At 38.8% G+C, this 24087-nt stretch overlaps 1 protein-coding gene across 1 annotated transcript in view; it reads left to right on the forward strand.

Moving 5' to 3' along the window:
* Positions 1-24087, forward strand: part of AR (androgen receptor) — a 174217-nt gene that overhangs the window by 91612 nt on the left and 58518 nt on the right. The window contains exon 2 of the mRNA XM_090264251.1: positions 4901-5052. Coding sequence (XP_090120377.1) covers positions 4901-5052 — 152 coding nt within the window. The remainder of the gene's footprint in view (positions 1-4900; positions 5053-24087) is intronic.

A 24087-nucleotide genomic window follows, 5' to 3' on the forward strand; every position in this document is an offset into this window, starting at 1 on the left:
TTGGAATTTTCATTTCCAGTGCCCAAAGCTCAGCCCATGAGTCAGAACTGCAATGTGCCCTTTGTCCACACTAGGCCAATGTTGAAAATATTTTGCCAGAGAGAGGAAAAGAGTGGTAGGCAGAAATTGACTTGGTGAAGTCAGGAGATATTGCAGATCTCTGGTCAAAGTAGGTTGTAGTTAGGTAAAGTTCAGATTCTAAAATCATCTTCATTATTTCTCCTCCTCTTTCTCTCCCTTTATAGTTATTTTGTGCAAGATGTATTTTTTAAACTCATATCTAATAAAAATTTTGATGACTTCAGTCTTTAAGCATTGATTATATATTTAAACAGTTTGAACTATATTTTAAATTTTAGTATGGATGAAAATTTCTGTTTCCTAAAGGTCCTTTTCAAAAAGACTTCTTATTTACTTTATGTATGTTTAAATTTTGTTTAATATTTATTTTGCAACCATATACTAGTAATTGATGATGATGACGTCACTATCATTATCATTATCTCATTTACACATATATACTTTTATGACTTTCAAAACACATTCCTGTCTTTGAGGTATTTTCTCATCTGTAACGATCTATACTCGGCTTTATTATATCATCTACTATGTTATTTTACAGTTCTTTGCTTTAATTCTTTCCTCTCTATTAGAGAGGAAGTTGCTTAGAGGCAAGGATAATTTCTTAATTAACACTATATCCCCAGCACCTAGCCCTGTACCTACCTGGTCTATAGGGCTAGGTTCTAGGAGTTGTATTGACTCAATCTAATTTCAGCCTCTAGTCTCATAATATAGTCCACACTTCGGAGTCAGACTTACCTAGGATGGAATCCTAGTTCGCGTAGTTTTCCTGAGTATGTATTTCCTGTCTTACAATATAGGGAAGATACAGAGCTACCTGACAGGGTTGGTGGGAAGATTAAATAATATTATGTAAATGAAATGGCTTGGCACATAAAGTTCCTAAATGCATGTTCCTCTAAATTTATTCAAATTGCCTGTAGTTACAGAAGTCAAAAAAGTGAGAAGATGAACACACTTGCAAAGACAAAAGAAAACAAAACAAAAACACCTGCTTTTTCCCTTGTTTCATGAATGTAGATGGGTGCACAATTTTTATTCAAAGAAATGACATTTTTGGCAGTCAATATGGAGGCATAGGTAGACATGCTTCACTTCCTCACACAACCACAAGAAGAATTACAACTAAACCTCAAAACAAATAACACCCAGAACTGTCAGAAAATCAAACTGTATGGAAGTCCAACAACCAAAGAATTAAAGGAGCCACATTCAACCAGATGGGTAGAAGGGGCAGAGATGCTGAGTCAGGGCACAGAGGCGAGGAGATACAGTGTGGCACAGAGAGGCGGGACAGCAGCAGCAGAATGTGTGGTCCCACATGCATGTGTGGTGGACAAAAATTAGGAGGGATACCTTTGGAGGAAGCAGTCTCAGCTCCAGGCCAGACAGCACAGCCCAGAGTTCCAGCGCTGGGAGCATAAAGCACCATAACTTCTAGCTGTAAAAACCAGTGGGGTTTGGGGCAGCGGAAAAACTGCTGGTTTTTCAGGACAGTCTGCTTAAAGAGCTCGCACAGACTTAAAACGTGTGCAAACTCACTTATGCTAAGATTCAGTATGAGGGCAACAGCTGGAATGCACCAGTCACATACAGGAATGAGTGAAGTGACTGGAAATGAGGTGAGTGCCAAGCATACCTCCAGAAGCCAGGCAGTGGTATTGTCCCCTCTCTGAACCCTCCCCCCACACAGAGGCACAAAGTGGTGAAGTGGGTTGCCCTGCCTTGGCAAATACCCAAAGCTCTACCCCATACAACTTAAATGGTGTCCTAAGACAGGGAGTCAAAGCAGTTCTACTCAATACACAGAAACAAACACAGGGAGGCTGCCAAATTGAGGGGACAAAGAAATATGGCCCAAATGAAAGAACAGAACAAAACCCCAGAAAAAGAATGAAACGAAACAGATAGCCAACTTGTCAGATGCAGAGTTCAAAACACTGATGATCAGGATGCCCAGAGAACTCATTGAATATGGCAATAACATAAAGGAAGAAATGAAGGTTACATTAAGTGAAATAAAGGAAAATCCACAGAGAACCAACAGTGAAGGAAAGGAAGCCAGAATTCAAATCAACAGTTTGGAACATAAGGAAGAAATTAACATTCAACAAGAATAGAAAGAAGAAACAAGAATTCAAAAAACAAGAATGGTATAAGAAGGCTCTGGCACATCTTCAACTGTGCCAAAATCTGAATCAGAGGGCTGCCAGGAGGAAAAGAGGAAGAGCAAGAAATTGAAAATTTATTTCAAAAATTAATGAAAGGAAACTTCCTCAATTTGGCAAAAGAAGTAGACATACAAGTCCAGGTAGCACAGAGAGTCCCAAACAAGTTGGACCCAAAGAGGACCACACCAGGAAACATTATAATTAAAATACAAAGGTGAAAGATAAAGAGAAAATCTTAAAAGCAGCAAGAGAAAAGCAGAGAATTACCTACAAAGGAGTTCCCATAAGACTATCAGCTGATTTCTCAAAAGAAACTGCAGGCAAGAAGGGACTGGCAAGAAGTATTCAATGTGATGAAAAGCAAGGACATACAACCAAGATTACTCTAGCCAGCAAAGCTATCATTTAGAATGGAAAGGCAGATAAAGTGCTTCCCAGACAGGGTAAAACTAAAGGAGTACATCATTGCCACACCATTATTATGTGAAATGTTAAGGGACTTTTTTAAGAAAAAGAAGAAGATAAAAGCTATGAACATTAAAATGACAACAAACTCCCAACTATCAACAACTGAATTAAAAAAAGAAAAAACAAACTAACTAACTAAGCCAACCACCAGAAGAAGAACAGAATCATAGATATGGAGATCATTTGGTGGGTTATCAGTGAGGAGGGGGAAAAGGGGAGAATGGGGGAAAAGATGCAGGGATTAAGAGGCATAATTGGTAGGTACAAAATAGACAGAGGGATGTTAAGAATAGTACAGGAAATGGAGAAGCCAAAGAACTTATATGCACAACCCATGGACATGAACTAAGGGAGGGATTGCTGGAGGAAACGGGGGTTACTGGATAAAGGGGGACAAAGGGGAAAAAATTGTGACAACTGTAATAGCACGATCAATAAAATATACTTAAAAAAAGAAGTGACATTTTTAGCCAAAAGAATGATATTCTTAGCATTTGGCTCATTAGTATATGAGAAGTGAAACTCTTTCTCTGCGGAATTTGTCACCTTGTTAGTCTCAGTTTGATGGACAGATTCCTACTGGCTTTCCAGTTAATATAGGAAAGGGAAGGCTTATGGAGAGAAAAGACAGGTCACCATAACCAGCTGCTGGATTTGCATATGATCAGAACTGAGTGTTTTTGTTGTACTTGGGACTTGAATAAAGGCTAATATTTGTGTCTTAGAGATAAGATGCTTGTCAAGTATAGTCTGAGTGAAAGCTTTCTTTGCCCTTGCCATGCCAGGGCTGCTCATTGGTAGGTTAAATGGAGGAAATCCTTTCATGCCTTTTTTTTATTTGGATGACTATGCTGAGCATGATTACCAAAGAACCATTGGTTGAAAGTGAAGACAAGTAGCAAAAAGACAATAGGGTAATGGAATCTGTGTTGGATTTGGAGTCAGCTAGTCCTGGCCTTGGTGTCAAATAGTCCTGGGCTTCTCCTCTCTTGAGTCTCGCTTTCTTCATCTGATATAAGGAGAAAAAAGAATGTTTTACAGAGTTGTCTAGTGGTGTTGAAATCACCCCACACAGCAAACTGGCATTCTTATAGATGAGAATATGGACAATTGTCTGCCTGAGGCAGAATAACCCAAGAGGTCAGTTAAGTTTCATTTAATGCGTAGGTATAAGACATAGGAAAGAAAATAAAATGACCTTTTGGTAGTAAGAGCCATATTTAAACTTGAATTAATTATTATGGGAGACTAGTAATTACCCATTCTGTTAATGTTTTAGAACTGGCTTTCTGGCCCTCTTTCTCACCTAGAAGGATTCAGACATAGATCTTCTTAAAGATAGACATTTAGACTAGGTGACCTCTGAAGCTCCATCCTAGCCCAAGGAACCTATGAGTATTGTAATGGCCAAGTGTTGAGATGGTAGCCTAAGAGATTTTGAGAATCACTGTCCCTCATTTCTCAACAAAAGCTTCAGGCATAGATATTCTGCTATTTTACGTTATGGAGTGGGGTTGGGGGCATATCCATATGATCTAGAGAAACACCTAAGAAAAGTGAGGGGATGGGAAAAAAGACTAAAGAAGATTGGTATGATAATACCATGATCCCTCACTAGTGTATTCATTTCAAGGGCTTTTTATTCTTTTGCCTGCCTAATTTATTTTATTCACAACAGTAGCTCAGCAGTATCAGTGATGTCATTCTTATTTGAAGATGCTCAGAGACTAGAGCAAAACATATCAAACTGCTTTGATGTTTAATCTCATTTGGCCATAGGTCTCTTTTCGGACAAGGTAACATTATAGGACTGGGTTCATACCATTTATTTGCTCTGAAATTGTTCCCTGACCATCATAATAAGTTTGATACCTTAACCTAGGCTTTCTGCCTTCATCCTTTCCTCATGTAGACATAGCACATAAGATGGGCTGATCCCAAAGAATTTGTCTAATTCTTTAGCAGGATCTCTAAAGATTCTTGTTCATATAATGGGAAACCCTGCAAATATTATCCCTGGGAGAATTCCTAGGAAAATTCAGACCCACAATGTCTCTATTAAGCAAGAATAATAATAACATAAACATATAGTTTACTCCTCAAGACCTGAGACTTCTACCCTCCTATTTCTGCCAATTACTGATGTGTGTTGCATTATTTCTCTTGTGTCTTTCCAGTGTGGAGACTTCCAGGGACCATGTTCTGCCCATTGACTATTACTTTCCACCCCAGAAGACCTGCCTGATCTGTGGGGATGAAGCTTCCGGCTGTCACTATGGTGCTCTCACTTGTGGAAGCTGCAAAGTCTTCTTTAAAAGAGCTGCTGAAGGTAAAGGGTCTTGCATACTCCCTTCTATTTCCCTTTCTCCTTTATGTTCTGGAGAGAAGCACCAATTACCAGGGCCCAGAATTTTATCATCTCAGGGACAAGGTCACTGGCAGGATTCCTCAAAGAATCTAAGAGCCCAAAGAAGCAAGTTTTCTTATTTTCTGATCCCCTGGCTCCAGCAGCCTTGGTAGTTCAGGCAATGTAGGCAATAAAGGTGGTCTCAACTGGTGCTTGAACCTTGGTTGGTCCTAGGAATGAAAGAAATAATGATTTGAAAGGATTTCATTTCCATCCTGTTTGTGCTCCACTCTGCTGCCCAATGAGGGGAAAACTGTCCTTATTAGATAATTTAGGAGTACAGATACCCCAACTGAGTCCCCAGCCCATACTTTGTGATGAATACAAGACTCTTTCTTAGCAAAGTCTCCCTGGCTTTGGCCCTGGAAAGAAAGTGTTCTCATCTTAAGCAGACCATCAGTCTATGCACCTGTTCCTTCCTGCTACTGCCTCCTTGAGGCTCTTTGCCTAAATATCTCCCAGGTAGAAAGGACCCAGAGTGATGAAACACTTATTGTCTTCTCCAGAAATCTGCCCTTGGGGCCTGTCCATTTGTACAGAGCCCCAATCTAAGTTGCATCTTATATTTGGCTATGTGGACCAAAGCCCTGGCTCCTTAGTCTTATGTCTGGTCAGCACACAGAGGTGCCCAGCCTACATTCCATAGCAGGAACTCCCATTTCCAGATCTTCTATACATTCTATTGCCTCCTTCCTTTGCAGTCAACCTGGGCCTAAGTCATTTATACATTTCACTCCCCATCCTGTATTAAGGGCTTCCTTCTGAATGGCACACTGATGAACAAACAGCCTGTGAACAGAGATGCTGTATTGAGGGAGCATACCCAGTTGCTAAACACCAGTATCTACTCCTTCCCCCACTTTCTACAAAAGGTGTATTACCTTCTAAGACCATTTTCTTCTCTCTAATTGGCCTAAAAATATTGACTTCCAATGTCAGAACCCAAACAGACAGTCTTTCATTATGTAAGGGCTACAAAACCTGTGGGCCATTTTGAAAGTGGCGGCTATGTAAAGCCACATCTTTCATCAGGAATGTCATGACACCCACCAGAAGCACCAGAGCATTCTTGTCATCCAGAGAAAAGGTAAAAAGTGGATGTCCTTTAACTGGTCTCTCCACTGATAGCCAGTTGGAATGATGGTTGGATCTCTATCATTTTGGCCAGGTGGCAGGGATACCTATAAAATGGACAGGTGTTATTTTTTTTTTTTTTTACAGTCCCCAAAGCAACAAGGAGACAGAGTTTTTTATTACTGAAAACATGCTGCATGCATACCCAAGTGGCCCATTGCTACTGCTTATTCTGGGCCAGTATTGTAGAAGGCCTGGGGCCTCAGTACCGAGGCCTATGCAGTTTGGAAAGAGACTAAGAGAGCAGTGCCTTCCATTCTTAAGAGTACTTACAGAAAGATGGCTGTCAGGAAAGGAAGTGAGGAGCAGCTCCAAAGACTTCAGTTGCCTCCTCCTTTCCCAGTGAATACTTGCCTCTTTCTTATGCCCTGTCATCCAGTAGACCCTGCCTATAGTGCAAAGAATAATGTAGAATACCTATCTACAGCTTGTGTGTTACTGAGTCCGGGCACCACAGCAATCATAGTCATATCAGATAGAAAAAGAGTTCAGGTAAGCAAGCAAACAAACACATTCAATAGACAGATTAGATGGTATTTGATGCTGCCTCTGGGTTTTACAAATCTGGGTCATGATATTTCTGTTTTTGAAAAACAGAGGAAATCATCAACCATATTGTGAAAGAGAAGATTTTGCTGTCATAATATATTCCACATGGGAGCTTTCTGGAGAAGTTAGGGCTGAAGGAGGGAGGCAGGAAGGCAGAAGGGCAGCTGGTAGGGCTATCTGGGAGGAACTCTGATATGAATCTTGGGCTCTTTGACAATAAGGATGAGAAAAGGGGGAGAGGTAATCACTCAACTTACAGAACACTTGGAAATCTACTAAGGTCTCAAAATGCTCCAGACCCTAGAATCACTCAAGTTAGGGAACTTGGTTATATTTTCTTTGAGAAAATGAACCCTTATAAGTTCAGGAATCCATATGCTCTTGACTACTTGAAATATGAAAAATAACCAATAGATTCCTTGTAAAACTATGAAGCCCCTTGGTTCTTTTGGAATGTGCACCCCAGGTTCCAGTTCTGAGCCCTTTGAGGGACAGGATAAGGTTTTTTTTTTAATACACATATAAAATACACAAAACAAAGAAAAATTATTGGTACTTTTATTTTGCTCCCATCTGTAAAGCTTGGTGGCTGGAGTTTACTGCCATCATTATCTCTATTTGGACGCAGGGGGTTGTCTTATTACCCTCAGAGAACATTTATTGATTTGTTATTTTTCTCCATTTTTACAATGCATCTTTATCGCCCAGATGGCCTTTCTGAAGGTGATTCTGAATCTGCCTTGTTCAAACTTGGAATTCCACCTGCATTGGAGGAAGTGGGAGCAAAAATCTTTCTCTTCCTCACTTGTTTGTCATTGTCAGTTAACTCAGACTGAACATTCATAGTGTTGATTACTACTTTATTCATGGTTTCAGAAATGTCTGGACTGGGCACAGGTACAAGACTTAAAAGCCTGGCATGTCAGACAGAAATCCATTTCTAGCTTTGGTAGTTCATAAAGCATGAGGCTTTAATGCTGTCATTGGTGCAAGACTTAACACAAAGTCAATTGTAATATAGCCAGGTTTTCCTGTTGAGACAAAAGAAGAGAGAGCACCACATTTTCTCATTGTTAGTAATACCAGGAGTTTCGAGTGAGAGTGAGGATAGTCAGGGAGGGATCTGAACATTTTGAGGTAAAAGATAATGGTACTAGGCCATGGGGGTAAAATCACTGATCACTAAAGTATGGTTGGTGGAAACTTAGTGAGAAAGTGAAAATGTTTGTGTGTGTATGCACACATGTGTGTGCATGTGTACATGGGTGCACATGCATGGGCAGTTGGAGGAATGGTTTGTGGGTTAGAAATAATCATGAGGAGAATCATCTAGCTGGTAGAGTGGGTGGTATGAGCAGGGAGGTGAAAGGGGAAAACATATTGGATGCTATTTAAAATACCAAGACGTCTAAGGAAAGTTATGTCTATATGCAGAGAAGCTTTAGTTTTGTGACCTTGGATATGAAATTTCCCCCTTTGGACCTCAGTTTTCCCTATCTATAAAATAAAGGAGTTAAACTAGATATTTTGAAAATGTTCTTCCAGCTTAAAATTTTGGTGACAGTTCTACAATTCACAAACATTGTTATTATTTTGGCAAACACATGTGCATTTGTACCTGTATGTACTTTTGGTTTTTCTTTCCTAGTAAATGGCAAATCCTAGCTCCCATTCTCTTAAAAATCAATCTTCATATAGGGATAGACCAGCTGAGAGAGTGCAGTGTAGATGGACTGGGTTAAAACTCATGACTCTGAGATTCCCTTTTCCCCTCGCATTGTGACCATGGCTGGGTAACTTCCATTCTTTTCCATTTTCTCATCTGGAAAATCAGGATATGAATCCCCATCTCTACCTCATCATGTTTCAAAGAGACTTAATTAATTCATCGTGTGCACTATGTGCACAAGAATTTACTATTTTTCGGACATTTTCTAGTAAAACATTGGAGATTGTACATCCATTTGTTTTGTACACATGGAGCACTGTTTGGTACACATCATAAATTGAAACTGTAGTTTACATTCTGAACTCAAAGAATTACACCATCGTCACTGATGTTTACAATATGTCCCGATTTAGTATCCTTGGCAAATTTTATGTAAAGTATGGCTTTGATTCTCTCTCTTGTCACCAGTTTTTGTGAGGGAAGAAATGTAAGTGAACCCTTATTGAACTCTTTCTGTCCTTTAAATCCACTCTTTCCCACCTCAGCTCATGTGGAATTGAATGTTACTTCTTGTTTGGAATCTTACACAGAACGTTTGTGCATATTAGTGTCCTCTTCACTCCCTGACTTTTTGGGTAACATTTTCCAGAGGCAAGTTAATTTTGCTAGGAGGATCTACTTACAGCTTCAACGGAGCCTTGATCAGGTATCGTTGGCCAAGGCGTTAGCTGATCTTGATTTCACAGGTCCAAAAGATATTTCCACAAAGCTCCTCTTATCTTTTATCTGTTTCCGGTTTTTAAAAATGTGATAGCCAAATTTTAGATCTGAGGTTGGCAAACTTTTTTTGTAAGGGGCCAGGTAATAAATACAAGGATTGGGCAAAAGTAGGTTTACAATTTTAATACAAATATCGTCGTCGGCAGCCGTCCGTCTCGAGAGACGATGGTGTAGCTTCTTAAGAGTCTATCTGCACCGCCGAGAATGGCTGTGCAGTCCGACTCGGGAGGGACACGGTATCTGTCTCCTCCCGTGTTGAATCAACATCTTGCGATGATGCTGGAGTGTCCTCTCCAGTGAAGCTGAAGCTACAGAGCCTGGGCAGGGTGATATGGAGGGTCTGCTGTTGCCCATGCAGCAGACCCCCCCTCTCTTCGCAGCTGAAGGGTCCAAGGGAAAGACGGAGTCGATACAGCTTGGCTTCAGGTGCGCCGCAGGAGTTGCCGGTGTTGACTACAACGTCAAACCGCCTTAGGGACTCCGGCTCCGGATTTTCTGTCGGGGTTTACTCCCTTAGCCTTTCCCCTGAAGAGGTATGCCGCAAGGCAGCAGAGGTTTTTTGGAGTCAGAATTTTCCTTCTCTGATTTAATACAAATAAATAATACAATAATTAATAAGTAATAATACCAGAATAAACTTTGTTTTGCATACTCACAGCTGTATACCCACTTTTGCACACACACACAAAACACACACAGCCCATACCTTAATGGCTTTGCAGGCCATATATTCTCAGACTCCACTACTCAACTCTGCCTTTGTGAAAGTGGGAAAGCAGCCCTAGACAATAGGTAAACTAATAGGTGTGGCTGTATTCCAATAAAACTGTATGGGCTCTGATATTTGAATTTCATTTAATTTTCACATGCTATTAAATACTAATTTTTGAGGGTTTTTTTTTCAACCATTTAAAACCTAAAAATTATTCACAGCCCTTGAGCCACACAAAATCAAGTGGCACACTAAATTTGGCTTGTAGACTGTAGTTTGTTGACTTGTGCTTTAGATGGTTGCTCCTGTGCTTGCAAGCCTGCATGGTAAAATTCACTCTTTCTTATCTACCGGTACTTAGTAACTTTATAAATTATCTAACTTTAAACATTCTTCTGAGTTGTCCAGTCAAAAAGTTCATGTTGTGCTTTCCCAAAATGCCTGGTCTGGTGACCTCTATGTCCTATGCTTTTTTTTTTTTTTTTTTTTAATAAACAGGCGGGAAATAAACACATCTAAGAATGCTAGAAGAGGATACATTTTTATGATAACCTAGTAGATCACTCCTCCTTGCAATGCCCAGAGAAACTGAAAATATTTCACACATTTTCTAGACTTTAGTACTGTAAACATGTGTGTAATGATGAAATACATACAAATGAATTTTGATGGATGCCACATATCCTCCACATGGTAAAGAGAAAGGGCTTTGGGAACTGTGGTACTAAAATGTTATAAAAATCTCTGGGGAGAAGGGGAGTTGGTGGGACAGGGGAGAGCAATGGGGGGAAAATGGGACAATTGTAATAGAACAACAATCAGAAAAAGAAAAGAAAAACTGTCTCATAGAAGGTAAGGCCCAGGTGGCCAGCTGAGTTATGGATCTGCCCAAAACAGGACTGCATGAAAGTAGGAAGCCTGTTTGGGGAACATTGTGTGGAGTCCAGAGGTGGTTAAGGGAAACCTCATCAGATGTAGCAGGTCCCTTGACCTGCCTTCAGTCAGGTTTTTGTGCCTGCCTGCTCCTCATGCTGAATTGTGCATTACTGTCCCAAGTCTGTTCTCTGGAATTTTTGGAAGCAGGCTGCTATCTAGATAGTAGAACAAGATGCAGTGCAAAAAAACCAAATCAGGCTCTGGTTCTGCTGTTGATTTACCATGTGGCCTTAGGTATGTCTCATTCTCTATTTGTACCTCAAAATTTCCATCTGAATAATAAAATGGTTGAACTAAATGATCTCAAAGATTTTAGTAATATATCTATAATAATCTCGATCTTTAACAATAAACCTCTAAATTTTTAGATACTCCAGATGTGCCCATTAGCCAGTGGTTCACTTTATATGCATCAGCCTTGGAGAACAGGCAAACTTGAGTTAAATTCTTAATTCCAAGACTTAATAGATAGGTGACCTTGAGCTAGTCACTTAACTCTTCTGTGCCTCTGTGAAGCTAGTAATCTCACAGAGCTATTGTAAGAACTAAATGATGTGTAACACAGCTCCTGGTGCACAATAACTTTTGGTTCCTTCTCCCAGAGTGAAACCTTGGACATTGGCACACATACACTTACGGTGTTCCCTGAGTAAGCAGAAAAGAAAGATGGGAGATATTTGCGGTAGTCCCCTGGTTAAAGAAGGCCTTGGTTTGGTATAAGGTTCCCAGACAACTGCTTCTATTCAGTATTACTTAGCTAGTGATCAGAAGCGCCAATCTCATTTGTATAAGAATATAGCAAGGCAAATCTGTTTCTCTTTCCTCTTCGCCTCCAAGGGCACTACGAGTAACATTGCCCACATAGCCCAGCAAGCATGGATTCATTGCCTTGCCTGAATTCCAAGCTTTGCAATTTAAGGTGTTGGAGCTCTCTGTGTATGTTCATCCCTAACAAGATTTTTCTGATTTCCTTGGCAAATTCAGGTCCACAGCCACAGGCCAAGAGAAAAGCTAACAAAGATTATAAATTATCCTCAACGATCTTCAGCCTTTGGTTTCCCTTGTCCAGCCAGAGGCGTGTCTTAAAGTACAAGGCCACATTCAATAGAAACCTGAGCCAGCACCTGTGTAAATAAATTTTAAGGCTTCTTTTCCTGAAGCCAAATGGCCATTTTTAATAACCAAGCAAAATTATCTTTTATCTAAGGGTGCTGTCTCTTACATTCTTAGTACTTGGACCCCTTGGAGGAATGTGGTTTGGTTGTTAGTAATTTTGTTTTGTTTGATTTGGGGGGAGGAAGAAGAAGCATTTCTTTCAAAAACAGGCCTTGATATGGTCTATGATGCTACTGTGTTTAAAATGAAACTCTGGCCCTGGCTGGTGTGGCTCAGTGGATTGAGAGTTGGCCTGCGAACCAAAGGGTCACTGGTTTGATTTCCAGGTAGAGCACATGCCTGGGTTGCAGCTGGGTTCCCATTGGGGGCGTGTGAGAGGCAACTGACTGTTGTATCTCTCACACACTGATGTATCTTCCTCTCTTTCTTCCTTCTGTCCCCTTTCTCTGAAAATAAATAAATATAATAACATCTTAAAAATGGAAAAAAAATGAAACTCTGGTGTTATACCAAAATTCATTCTACTTCCCATAGATTGGCTTTATATCCCTTTACCCCAATCCTTCCTCAATTTTGAGCCTTTTAAAAACCAGCCTACAAAAACCAGCATGCAGCACACTGCTTATTTCTAACTGCTATTTGAATCATCTTCATATCTTATACAAAACCCAATGTGGAGAGGAAGGTTAGCATCCTGCCGAGGGCTCCTAGGACCCCATCAGTAGGTGGGTATCCAGTCCTTGAGGTTCCTTAGCTCTGCTTAGCTTCAGAAAATGGGCAGCGTTGGTCTTTCATTTGTGTTGCTTATGACTAAAAGCTTTCTGCTTCCCACTCCCCTGCAGGACCTCTTCTGCCACCTGACCTGTATAGACTCCGTGACTCCTTCAAAAGTCCTCTGTAGCTCATGTCACTTGGAAAGTGTTTTCTTTGTCTCTCCTGCACCTTGATGAGGAATAGCCAACAAGTTTAGGCTCATACTATGTATGGGTCCATGGGAACAGAGCTGTAGGAAACAAAAGGAAGGGGTATAGAGATGTGGAATGATTTTTCATATATCAACTGAGCTCCACAAAAATATTAAAGTGGTCTCTACTCAGAAGACCTATTGGTATAGTGGTAAAGGACTTGATTTGAGTCTAACATTTGTTAACTCTGTGACCTGGGGAAAATAACACCTCCTCCCTGAGCGTTAGTTTTCTCACATATAAAATGGGGATAGTGATGACAACCCCCTGGGGAAGTTATAAAGATTACATGAGATAATGCAACTAAAAGTTACCTTGCACAGTGGCAGACTTTTGAAAATAAAGTGAACCAAACACTGCTGAAAAATGAAAACTCAGCCCCACATCAAACTACAGCATGTTTCTAGGGGGTCCCATGATTTCACTGTAAAAATACTAGTGTGAATTAAATAATCTACCTGTTGTTATTTACATGGATAATTTGATAGTAATTATTTTCAGACAGATGACATATTTCAGAGATAATTCAGAATATAACAATTTTTCAGCCTTGCAGACATGCCCATTTCTAAGTACAAAGGCTCAACAAAAGAAGTTGGCTAGAGGGATGATGAGCACCACAGAGTTAGGCCAATACAGAGCTCCATAGGCCCTGTCTCCTAGTTAGAGGGAACCTTAGAGTCTAGGTATTTGTATTCTCATAGTCTACTGGCAGGGAAGAAGAGATGGAGGTAAGTAGCTTTCACTCATCCATTTTTTCAAGAAGCATGTACTATGTTAGGCCCTTTGTGGGCCCAGAGATAAATATGAACTGGCCCTGTCCTCACACTGTTTGACCTCAGGGAGTTGCAAATCTGATGGCCATGCCGTCCAAGGTCAGCTATAGTTATAACGCTGCGCAGAATAAGTACAGCAGGAGAGAGAAATCTACAGACATAGCTGCCCTTTCCCAGGCCCAAGAACAAACCTAACCAATGCACCGTTTGAGGGGCCTACCACCGTCAGCAGTTCTGGAAGCCTCATCAACAACAACAGAACAAATAATAATGGTGATGATAATAACAGCAACTAATATTTACCGAAATTTTCTATGTGTTAGTCACTAAGCGCTTGCTTAATCTTTGCAACAACCCTATGAGGTAGTAGATACTTTTTCTTCCCTTAGTTCACAATGAGAAAACCAAGGCACAGAAGACTATGAGAACAAGAAGGGAACTAATTCATTGAAGTTGAGCAAAATTCAGTAGCTATTATATGACACACCTTGTTCTAAATGCTAAGGAGAAGGAGATGAAGAAAACAGTTTCAGTCCGGAGGAAGCAACAGATAAGCACACATTGAGGCAAGCATATTCTATACCTTCTGCTTGATGCTGGAAACTCAGTGACGAATGAGACACAGCCCTTCTCTCAAAGATCTCAAAGTTTAGTGGGAGGTATCTATTTGGAAGCAAAAAATTAAATACTGCCATGATAAGTGTCATAAGAGAGATAATGCCAAATTGGACAGATATTATGCAGAAACTGATTGGTTTAAATAAAAACCCAGGAGAAATAATGCTGTCAAGAATTATGGAGAAACTAATTGATTTTAATCAAAGTCCCAAAAAGTTGTTATCTAATTTTATTTCAGCTTGGTTAATTGTTTTCCATTTATCATACCTGTTCCTAAAATATATTATCAGTATTTTTCCCCACCCAAGGATGACAAAATGCCACAGAAGGCTGCATGCACCACAGTATAGTTAAACCATCCCATTATCCCATTGCATGCCCACACTTTCATCTTCCTCATCCTTACTCAGGCTTCTCCCTGTGCCTCAAGTGCTTTCTCTCCACATATCCATATCCTTTAATCAAACTTTCCTCCAAGGCCTCACTCAAAAGCCTGTTCCTCCATGAGGCCTTCACCACAGCAAAAGGCTCCCCACCTTGTTCTGTACTCCTACTGCACTTTATGAATGCCTCTGTTGTGGTTCTTCCTGCCTTAGCTTTCCGTAATGTACTTACCCATCTTTTTTGTCTCTGAGAGACTAAGCTCCTTAGTAGAAGGTTCACTTTGCTAAAACCATGATTTTATTTTAAATGTATTGGAAACCTCTTCAGGATTGTATTGTGCCTGGTGGGCTTCAACCTTGAATCTTAAACATGTGAAATTACATCACCTATCTGGAAGTTTATTCTTTCTAATGGCTTTTGTAGAAGTCCACTACATTAACACAATAATTGACTAAAATTATGTTGTCATCTTTTTTAGGTCTTTCCCTGATGCATGCATGATTTATAGAGTTGCAGTTGTTTTCTCATATCTCTATTTTTGGATATTTCTACTGTTGACATGTATTCAAGTTACATTTATCTACATTACTTTCTTTTTTCTTAGGACCCCTTTCTACCACTGGAAATACTGGGCCAAAAGCAGGGGTTGGGTGTGGGAGCACGTGATGGGCAGATCTTTATGAATGGCAGTTACACTCAAGGAATTTGAGGGAGGGAGGTAGCTATATAGATATTCAAAATCATGTGGTGTGACTTAAAAATTTATGAAAGGCCCCTCTGCTTGAAAGTAATTTTCCACACATGATCTGTCACAGTGTCTGAAACTCCCGTCATATGTGGAAATGATTTGGAAGACTTTTCTTCCTGGGACATATTCAGTCAACGCTGCTGGTGGGAATGTAGACTGGTACTGCCACTATGGAAAATAGTCTGATCGTTCTTCAAAAAATTAAGGCTAGAGTTACCATATGATCCAGCAATCCCTCTCCTGGATCTCTACCAAGAAAACTTGAAAACATCTACTCACAAATATATATGCACCCCTATATTCACTGCAGCATTATTCATGGTGGCTAAGGCATGGAAACAATAAAGTGTCCTTCAATAGAAGATTGAATAAAGAATATGAGGTACACATATACAATGCAATACTACTCAGCCATAAGAAAAGATGAAATACTGCCATTCACAACAACACAGAAAGACCTTGAGAATATTATGCTAAGTGAAATAAGTCAGTCAGAAAAAGCTAAGAACCATATGATTTCACTGACACGTGGGATATAAAACTGAAACTCATGGACACAAACAGCAAAATGGTGGCTGCCAGAGGGAAGAGGGTGGGGATGGGAGTGGAGGGGCTCTAATATATGGTGACAGAAGATGGTTTGACTCTAGTGGGTGGCCACAGACTGCAATATACAGATCTAGTATCATAGGAATGTACACTTGAAACCTATATGATCCTATTAACCAATGTCACTGCAATAAAATTAATAATAAAAGAAAGAAATACTATGGGAAATTAGGTTGTCAATATGTCTTTTGGCAGGACTCTGGAGGAATAGAACACACATCTCATAAATTTCGAAAGGGTAGAGGATTCAGGACAGGTTCTGAATACAAGGTACTTAACTGGAATAAGAAGGTTTAAATAGAGTATCAAAGTAGCAAGATCTGAGGAGCCAAGGATCAAATTAAGAGGGAAGCAGGGGAAGAGTTGTGGAGAGAGATGAACAGGTTTCACCTACTTAACAGGAGTTGGAATTGTGTTGTGTTTGTAGGTGTAACAGAAGCAGTGAGATCACTTTATAACCAGAGAGCTGAATGAGTTCTGGGAAATCAAAAGTTGGCTTTAAATAGAATTGTACTGGCCAAAGCCTGATGGGACATCCAGGTCCAAATCAAGTTCTATGAACATCAGAAAACCATGATGGGTCAGGATATCAGAAAACCAACAGGGACAGAACCTCAGAGTGGCATGGTAGACTTGGCACATAAAAGCAAGTTCATACACATCATCACACAGGATTGCAACTACTGATGCAGGATAGAGTCCAGCTGCCACTGCCCTGCTTGATGGGTAGATTTAAAAATATATATTTTCTTATTTTTAATTACAGTGGATATTCCATATTACAGTAGTTTCAGGTATATAGCATAATGACTAGACATTTATATAATTTACAATGTGATCACCCCAATACTTCAGTTACCCATCTGGCACTGTACATAGTTATTACAGTATTATTGACTATATTCTCTATGCTGTACTTTATATCCCCATGACTATTTTGTAACTATTCTGTACTTCTTAATCCCTTCATCTTATTCACTCAGCCTCCCAAACCCCTCCCCTCTGGCAGATTTTTTATAATTGCAGGCTCATTCTAGGAATTGGATAGAGGAAGGTAGCTGTATTTACCCATTGGTTGACTTACTGACATGGCTTGGAGGTTGCAGCTTCCAGGTACTCAGATATTCTTGTTTAGGTAGAGACTGCGTGATCTATTGTAAAACTATAAATTCTATATAGAAAAAGCAATAGGCCTCCCAAGTCAGAATAGAGGATAAGTTAGTTATCATTTTCCAGTTCTCTCATAATTTGTTGTCTCTTTTGGAACTCAATTTCTCTTACTTTGGTTCCTACTGCTACCACCCACTCACTGTTTTCCCCTTGTTCACCTTAGTATAAGTATAGACACAATATTTGTGTTCCTAGAACACAATAGAAATGAGCTCTCATTTAACAAAATGCATATCTGTAAATACTGAGGGAGAAAAAACTGGAAATCCAGTATAGAAAATAAAAGTAGGATTTCATTCCTGGGAATCCCAGATAAAACAATAAAGACTTTCTTTGGACATTAGATGTGTTCCCATAAGGTGGCTCCATTTTAGCCTCGTCAACTTGACCCAGTGTTCACTTGGTAACCCTTCTTGTTTGTTAACCCATCCACTATTCTCCTAGGTTCCTAGAAAAATGCCAAAAATGTACACACACATTCAATAAGAGGAAGGTTATTCTCTAAGGCAAACCCATTTTTAAAAAATTGTTAACGATTTATTTATTTGTTTGTTTATTTACTTATTTACTTTTAGAGAAAGGGGAAAGGAGAAAGAGAGGGAGAGAAACATCACTGTGTGGCTGCCTCTCACTCGCGCCCCCAACTGGGGACCTGACATGCAACCTAGTCATGTGCCCTGACTGGGAATCAGACCACTGACATTTGGCTCACAGGCTGACGCTCCATCCACTGAGCCACAGCAGCCAGGGTAAAACCCACTTTTGATGCTGTGAATATTTGGAATTTATTTTGCTGTGAACATGAGTGACCTGATCTCTCTTTGGAGAGATCAGAATGTGATTGGTGTTTTGTCTCAAGGACACATTCGCATTCACTTTTCTAGGAAGTACAACTCCAGAGATTGTCGCCTCACACAACGGAATGTGCACAGAGAATGAATACTGCACATAAGTCTTCCTCTGATGAGCTTCAGAGATGTTTAAAGCAATTAGTAGGTGGTAGATTAGGCCTTATGAAACTTATTTGACTTCCTCCAAGTTCCAGTTTCTTCATCTTGGAAATGAAGATAACTTAGTGGCTAAAAAGGCCAAATAAATTGATGCTTTTGAAAACTTTATATAAATTTCAAAGTGGCATAGTAGTATCTATTTCCAGTTTCTATGGGATCTCCTTACAATCATTCAAGAGAATCATGCTATTATTAAATAAATAGTTGCCTCTGAACACCCTGGAAGACTTTGCAGAGAATTGCCTATGGGGGAAACAACTTCACTTGCAAATCACTCCATGATTTAAATGTTTTCTATGTACACAGCTTTTTAATATATAAGGCACACCAGAATGACTGCTTCTTTGAAGTACCTCTCAGGGCTCCTCAAAGTGAATTTTATCTCTTCCCAAAATAGTCTACTGCAAAGAGAACCATCAAATTGATTATCAACATGTCCATCCACTTTTTATGATGTAGGGGCCAGCAGATATATAATATTATTTATAGAGATAATTATTGCCTCTGAGCAAATGAGCAGCATAGTAGCCAGAAAATCACCAAGAGAAGCCATGAGGAGCTCAGCTTTGGGTCTTAGCTGCATGGTTAATAAAAGTCTATGCAGACAAGTTGCAGTGTTTATGGCAAAGACGAAACTTGCTCCAAGAGCAAGCTCTTGTTACATTGCCTGGTGTTTTTAATCTCCAGCAGACATGACTTTGATCTGGCATTTGGTAACAGGACCATTTCCTAAGCTGCCGTATACAAATTGAGGAATATTATTGGAATGAATTTATATGTTGTAAATTATAAATATGTGTTTTTTTAATTTTATCACTCTCAAGTTTTATCTGTTTTCCCCAATGGAGCTGTCTCCCTGCCTTTAATACGCTTGCTTTGAGCTCCTGGGCATTCCTCCCTTGCTAAAACATGAACCTTGTGAAATTGTTTCCTTTTTTGTTTGTTTGTTTGTTTTCTGTTGATGCCCAAGCTGCCAGCGTCATAAGTGGTTGTGGTAAGCTAACAGTGAGGTGACAGCAAGCTTAGCTTTGTCCTTTGACCTCACTTGACCTGTTTCATTCATCATCCAGGAGGCTCCAAGCCAGCATTCCACAGATCAGCCTCACCAAACTCACGACAGACTGAAAGGTGACCAGGATTTCAAACAGCCATTATAGAGGGCAAGAATGAGATTTAGGATTTGTTAAACTATGGTGATTCTTTTCACTCCAGAAAGATAGCACTCTTTAGAAAACTATCAAAAACCTCATGATCTTGAAGATCTGAGCTGATTCCTTAATAAACACTTTACAAAGAGGGTTCTTGGCCAACAAAATATTACTGCTATCTAATTCCAGAATGTTTTCATCATCTTGAAAAAATAACTTGTACCCATTAGCACTTATTTCCAATATCCCCTCCTCCTAGACTCTGGCAACCACTAATATACTTTATGTCTCTATGGATTTTCAATTCCGCACATTTTTTATAAATGGAATAATACAGTATGCGATCTTTTGTATCTATCACATAGCATAATGTTTTCAAGGTTAATCTATGTTTTAGTATGCATCAGTACCTCATTCATTTTTCTTCCTGAATAATAATCGCCAGGTTATATGGTAACAATATGTTTTAATTTTTGAGGGACAATTTTTTTTCTTCCTTTGGCAAGTGATCAAATTCACTTTATTTTATTTTATTTTTTTATTTTATTTTTTGGTTATTCAATTACAGTTGTCCCATTTTTCCCCCTTTGCTCCCCCCTCCCAGCCCATCCCTTCTCCCACAATGATATCCCTCCCCGTTGTCCATGTCCATGAGTCATTCATACACGTTCCTTGACTAAACCCTTCCCTTACTTATCCCCCTTCTCTCCCTACCCCCTCCTCCCTACTGACTACTATTCTAGTCTTTGCCTATTTAGTTCGTTTGTTTGTGTTGCTCTTTAGTTTCCTGTATTGGGTGATATCATATGGTATTTTTCTTTCTTTGCCTGGCTTATTTCACTAAGCATAATTCTCTCTAGTTCCATCCATGTTGTCGCAAATTTTTTTATAGAGACTGCTCCATTTTAATATTCCCATTAGCAGCATATGAGGGCTTGAAATACTCCATATCCTTGCCAAAACTTTATCATCTGTTGTTATTGTTGTTGTTATTATTACTATTATTATTATCCTCATCCTAGTGGGTGTGAAATGGCATTTCATTATTGTTTTGATTACATTTCACTGATGACTAATGATGTTGTGCATCTTTTCATGTGGTTGTTGGGTATTTGTATATCTTCTATAGATAAATGATGTCATATCCATTGTTCATGTTTTAATTGAATTACTTCTTTTTTTTTTATTTTTGACTTACATGTATTCTTTATGACATCCAGACACAAGTCTTTTATAAGACATATGATTTGCCAGCATTTTATCTCATTCTGGAAGTTGTCTTTATTTTTGATGGTGTCCATTAAAGAATAAAGTATTTCATTTTGATGAAGTCAAAATTATCTACTTTTTGCTCTTACTGCTTGTATTTTGCTGTCATATTTTAAAATGCATTGCCCAATCCAAGGACACAAAAATTTACACTTGTGCTTTCTTCTAAGAATTTTGTAATTTTAGCTTTTACATTTGGGTCTGTGATCTATTGTGAGTTGATTTTTGTATATGCTATGAGGTGGGAGTCCAGCTTTATTAGTTTACATGGTGTCCCAACATCATTTATTGAAAAAAAGTATTCTTTTCCATAGAGTTGTCTAAGTATCCTTGTTGAAAAACAATTATAAATATATGAGCTTACATCTGGACTCAGTTCTATTCTGCTGAACTGTATGTCTATCCTTATGCAACTGCCACACTATCTTTTTTAAAGATTTATTTACTTTTGGAGAGAGGGGAAGGGAGGGAGAAAGAAGGAGAGAAACATCAGTGTGTGGTTGCCTCTCATGCACCCCCAACTGGGGACCTGGCTCCAACCCAGGCATGTGCCCTGACTGGGAATCAAGCCAGCAACCCTTTGGTTCGCAAGCTGGCACTCAGTCCATTGAGCTACAGCAACCATGGCATCCTGATTGCTGTAGCTTAATAGTAAGTTTTGAAATTGGGCAGTGCGAGCCCTCCAAATTTGTTCTTCATTTTCAAGATGGTTTGGGCTATTTTTGAATACTTGCATTTCCATATGAAATGTTGGACTACCTTGTCAATTTCACAAAAATTGACAGCTAAGTTTTTGAAAGATTACATTGAGTCTGTAGGTCAATATTGTGAGTATTGTCATGTTAACAAATTCAGTCTTCAAATTCATGAACACAGGGTATCTTTTCATTTAATTGTTATTTAATTTCTTTCAATTATGTTATGTAGTTTTCCATGTACAAGTCCTACAGTACTTTTCTTGGATTCATTCTTTTCTTCCTCATGCTTTTGTAAATGGAATAATTTCTGTAATTTAATTTTGGATGTTTTTTATTTTTATTGAATTTATTGGGGTGATATTGGTTAATACAATTATGTTTCAGGTATACAATTCTATAGTACATCCATCTCTATATTGTATTGTGTGTTCACCACCCCTTTTACCCTCTTCTACCTCCCCTACCCACCCCCCCTTTGCCTCTGGTAATCACCACACTTTTGTATGTGTCTGTGAGGTTTTTTTCTTTGCTTAATCTTTTCACCTTTTTTGCCCAACCCTCCTCCCCTCTGACAGCTGTCAGTCTGTTCTCTTTATCTATGAGTTTGTCTGCCTCTATTTTGCTCATTAGTTTATTTTGTTCACTAGATTCCAAACATAAGTGAGATAATATGGTATTTGTCTTTCTCTGACTGGCTTTATTTTCTTAGCATAATGCTCTCCAGGTTCATCCATACTCTCGCAAAAGGTAAGATTTCCTTCTTTTTTATGGTTGAATAGTATTTAATTCTATAAATGTAACACAGTTGTTTTATTCACTCATCTACTGATGGGCACTGGGGCTGTTTCCAAATCTTGGCTATTATAAATAACACTGCAATGAACATAGGGGTGCATATATTCTTTTGAATTAGTGTTTTGGGGTTTTTTGGGTTTTTTTCTTCTTCTATATATTCCCAGAAGTGGAATTGCTGGGTCTTGAGTCAGTTCCGCTTTTATTTTTCTGAGGACCCTCCATACTGCTTCCCACAGTGGCTGTACCAGTCTGCATTCCCACCGACAGTGCAAAAAGGTTCCCCTTTCTCCATATCCTTGCCAGCATTTGTTTTTTGATTTATTGATGATAGTCATTCTGACAAGTGTGAGGTGATATCTCATTGTGGCTTTAATTTGCATTTCTCTGATGATTAAAGATCTTGAACATCTTTCATAAGTCTATGGGCCATCTGTATGTCCTCTTTGGACAACTGTCTTTCATGTCTTTTGCCCATGAATTGAATTGTTTGGGGATTTTTTGTGTTGAGTTTTATGAGCTTCTTATAAACTTTGGATTGCTAGTCTATAAATAAAATTAATATTTGTATATTGGTCTATTATACTACATCTTTGCTGAATTCATTTATTTGCTCTAATAGTTATTTTGTGTATTTTTAAAGAATTTTCATAATTTTCATTATATAAGATAATGTCATCTGTGAATAAAGATAGTTTTACATCTTTCTTTCCAATGTGCATGCCTTTTGTTTATTTTTCTTGTCTAATTGCCCTGGCAAGAACATCCAACACAATGTTCAATATTTATAATGGCATTGTGTGTCTTCAAATGAATTCAACTTATTACCATTATAACATGTTCATCTTTGTTTTAGTCACAATTTTTGTCTTAACATTTATATTGTCTGATATTAGTATAGCCACTTCAGCTCTCTTCGGGTTACTGTTCTAATGGAATATATTTTTCTATTCACTTACTTTCAATGGGTGTCACTGAATCTAGTGTCTCTTGTAGAATAGCATGTAGTTGGTTCTTGGTTTTTTTTTTTTTAATCCATTCTGCAAACTTCTGTTTTTTAATAGTAGTGTTTAATCCAATTGCACTTAACATAATGTTGTATAAAGTTGAATTTACTCCTGCCAAATCCCATGGTTTGTTGCTGTTGCTGTTTGTTATTATTTTTGTTGTTTGATTGTGTCAAAAAATTTTTTTGAAATAATTCCAAATGCTCCAAAACATATTGGAGCTTTTCAAAGTGTCTTGTGGACGTTTAATTTCACCACTTTTAAAAGAAAGGTTCTTGGTTAGTTCATTGTTTGCGACAGTTGTTATCCACCAACTCAGTCAGCCTTGGTGTTCAAGATTTGCCTCTGATTATTTTCTACAAACTCCCCTAAGAAGAAAATTGTTCACAGTGGGCAAACTCTGACTCAGGCTATATAAAGGCAGCCATGAGAGTGGAGTCTTTCAGAGCACTCCCAAAAGGTCAATTAATGACAATTCTCTGAGAATAAAGGTTTGAAGGAATTCCAACCTCATTCTGCATCCTCCAGGATGGCGATTTTCCCCATCACTTCTGGATGTTGGTTTTCATGTTTACTATGGAGCTGCGGAGAGGTTGAAGGGAAATAAGGCAAGTTTAAACATCACAAAGCTTTGAATATAGGTGCTCCAGGTTGCTACAAGCGTTTGTTTAATTTTTAGAGTTCTGAAAATGTTTGACCTATTTTTTTATTTTTCAGTTTTCTTATTTCTTTTATGGTGGAGGGAATTTTAGAAGTTCCTCACTCCAACATTTTCTCTGACATTACTCCACTGTAATATATTTTCACTGAACATTTCCTAACCTTAAAAACTGAATATCTAAAGTATCCAAGAAAATTACCCTTAGA

Source organism: Furipterus horrens, unplaced genomic scaffold (genome assembly GCF_987537825.1).
Source record: "Furipterus horrens unplaced genomic scaffold, mFurHor1.1.pri manual_scaffold_17, whole genome shotgun sequence".
Taxonomy (NCBI): Eukaryota; Metazoa; Chordata; class Mammalia; order Chiroptera; family Furipteridae; genus Furipterus; species Furipterus horrens.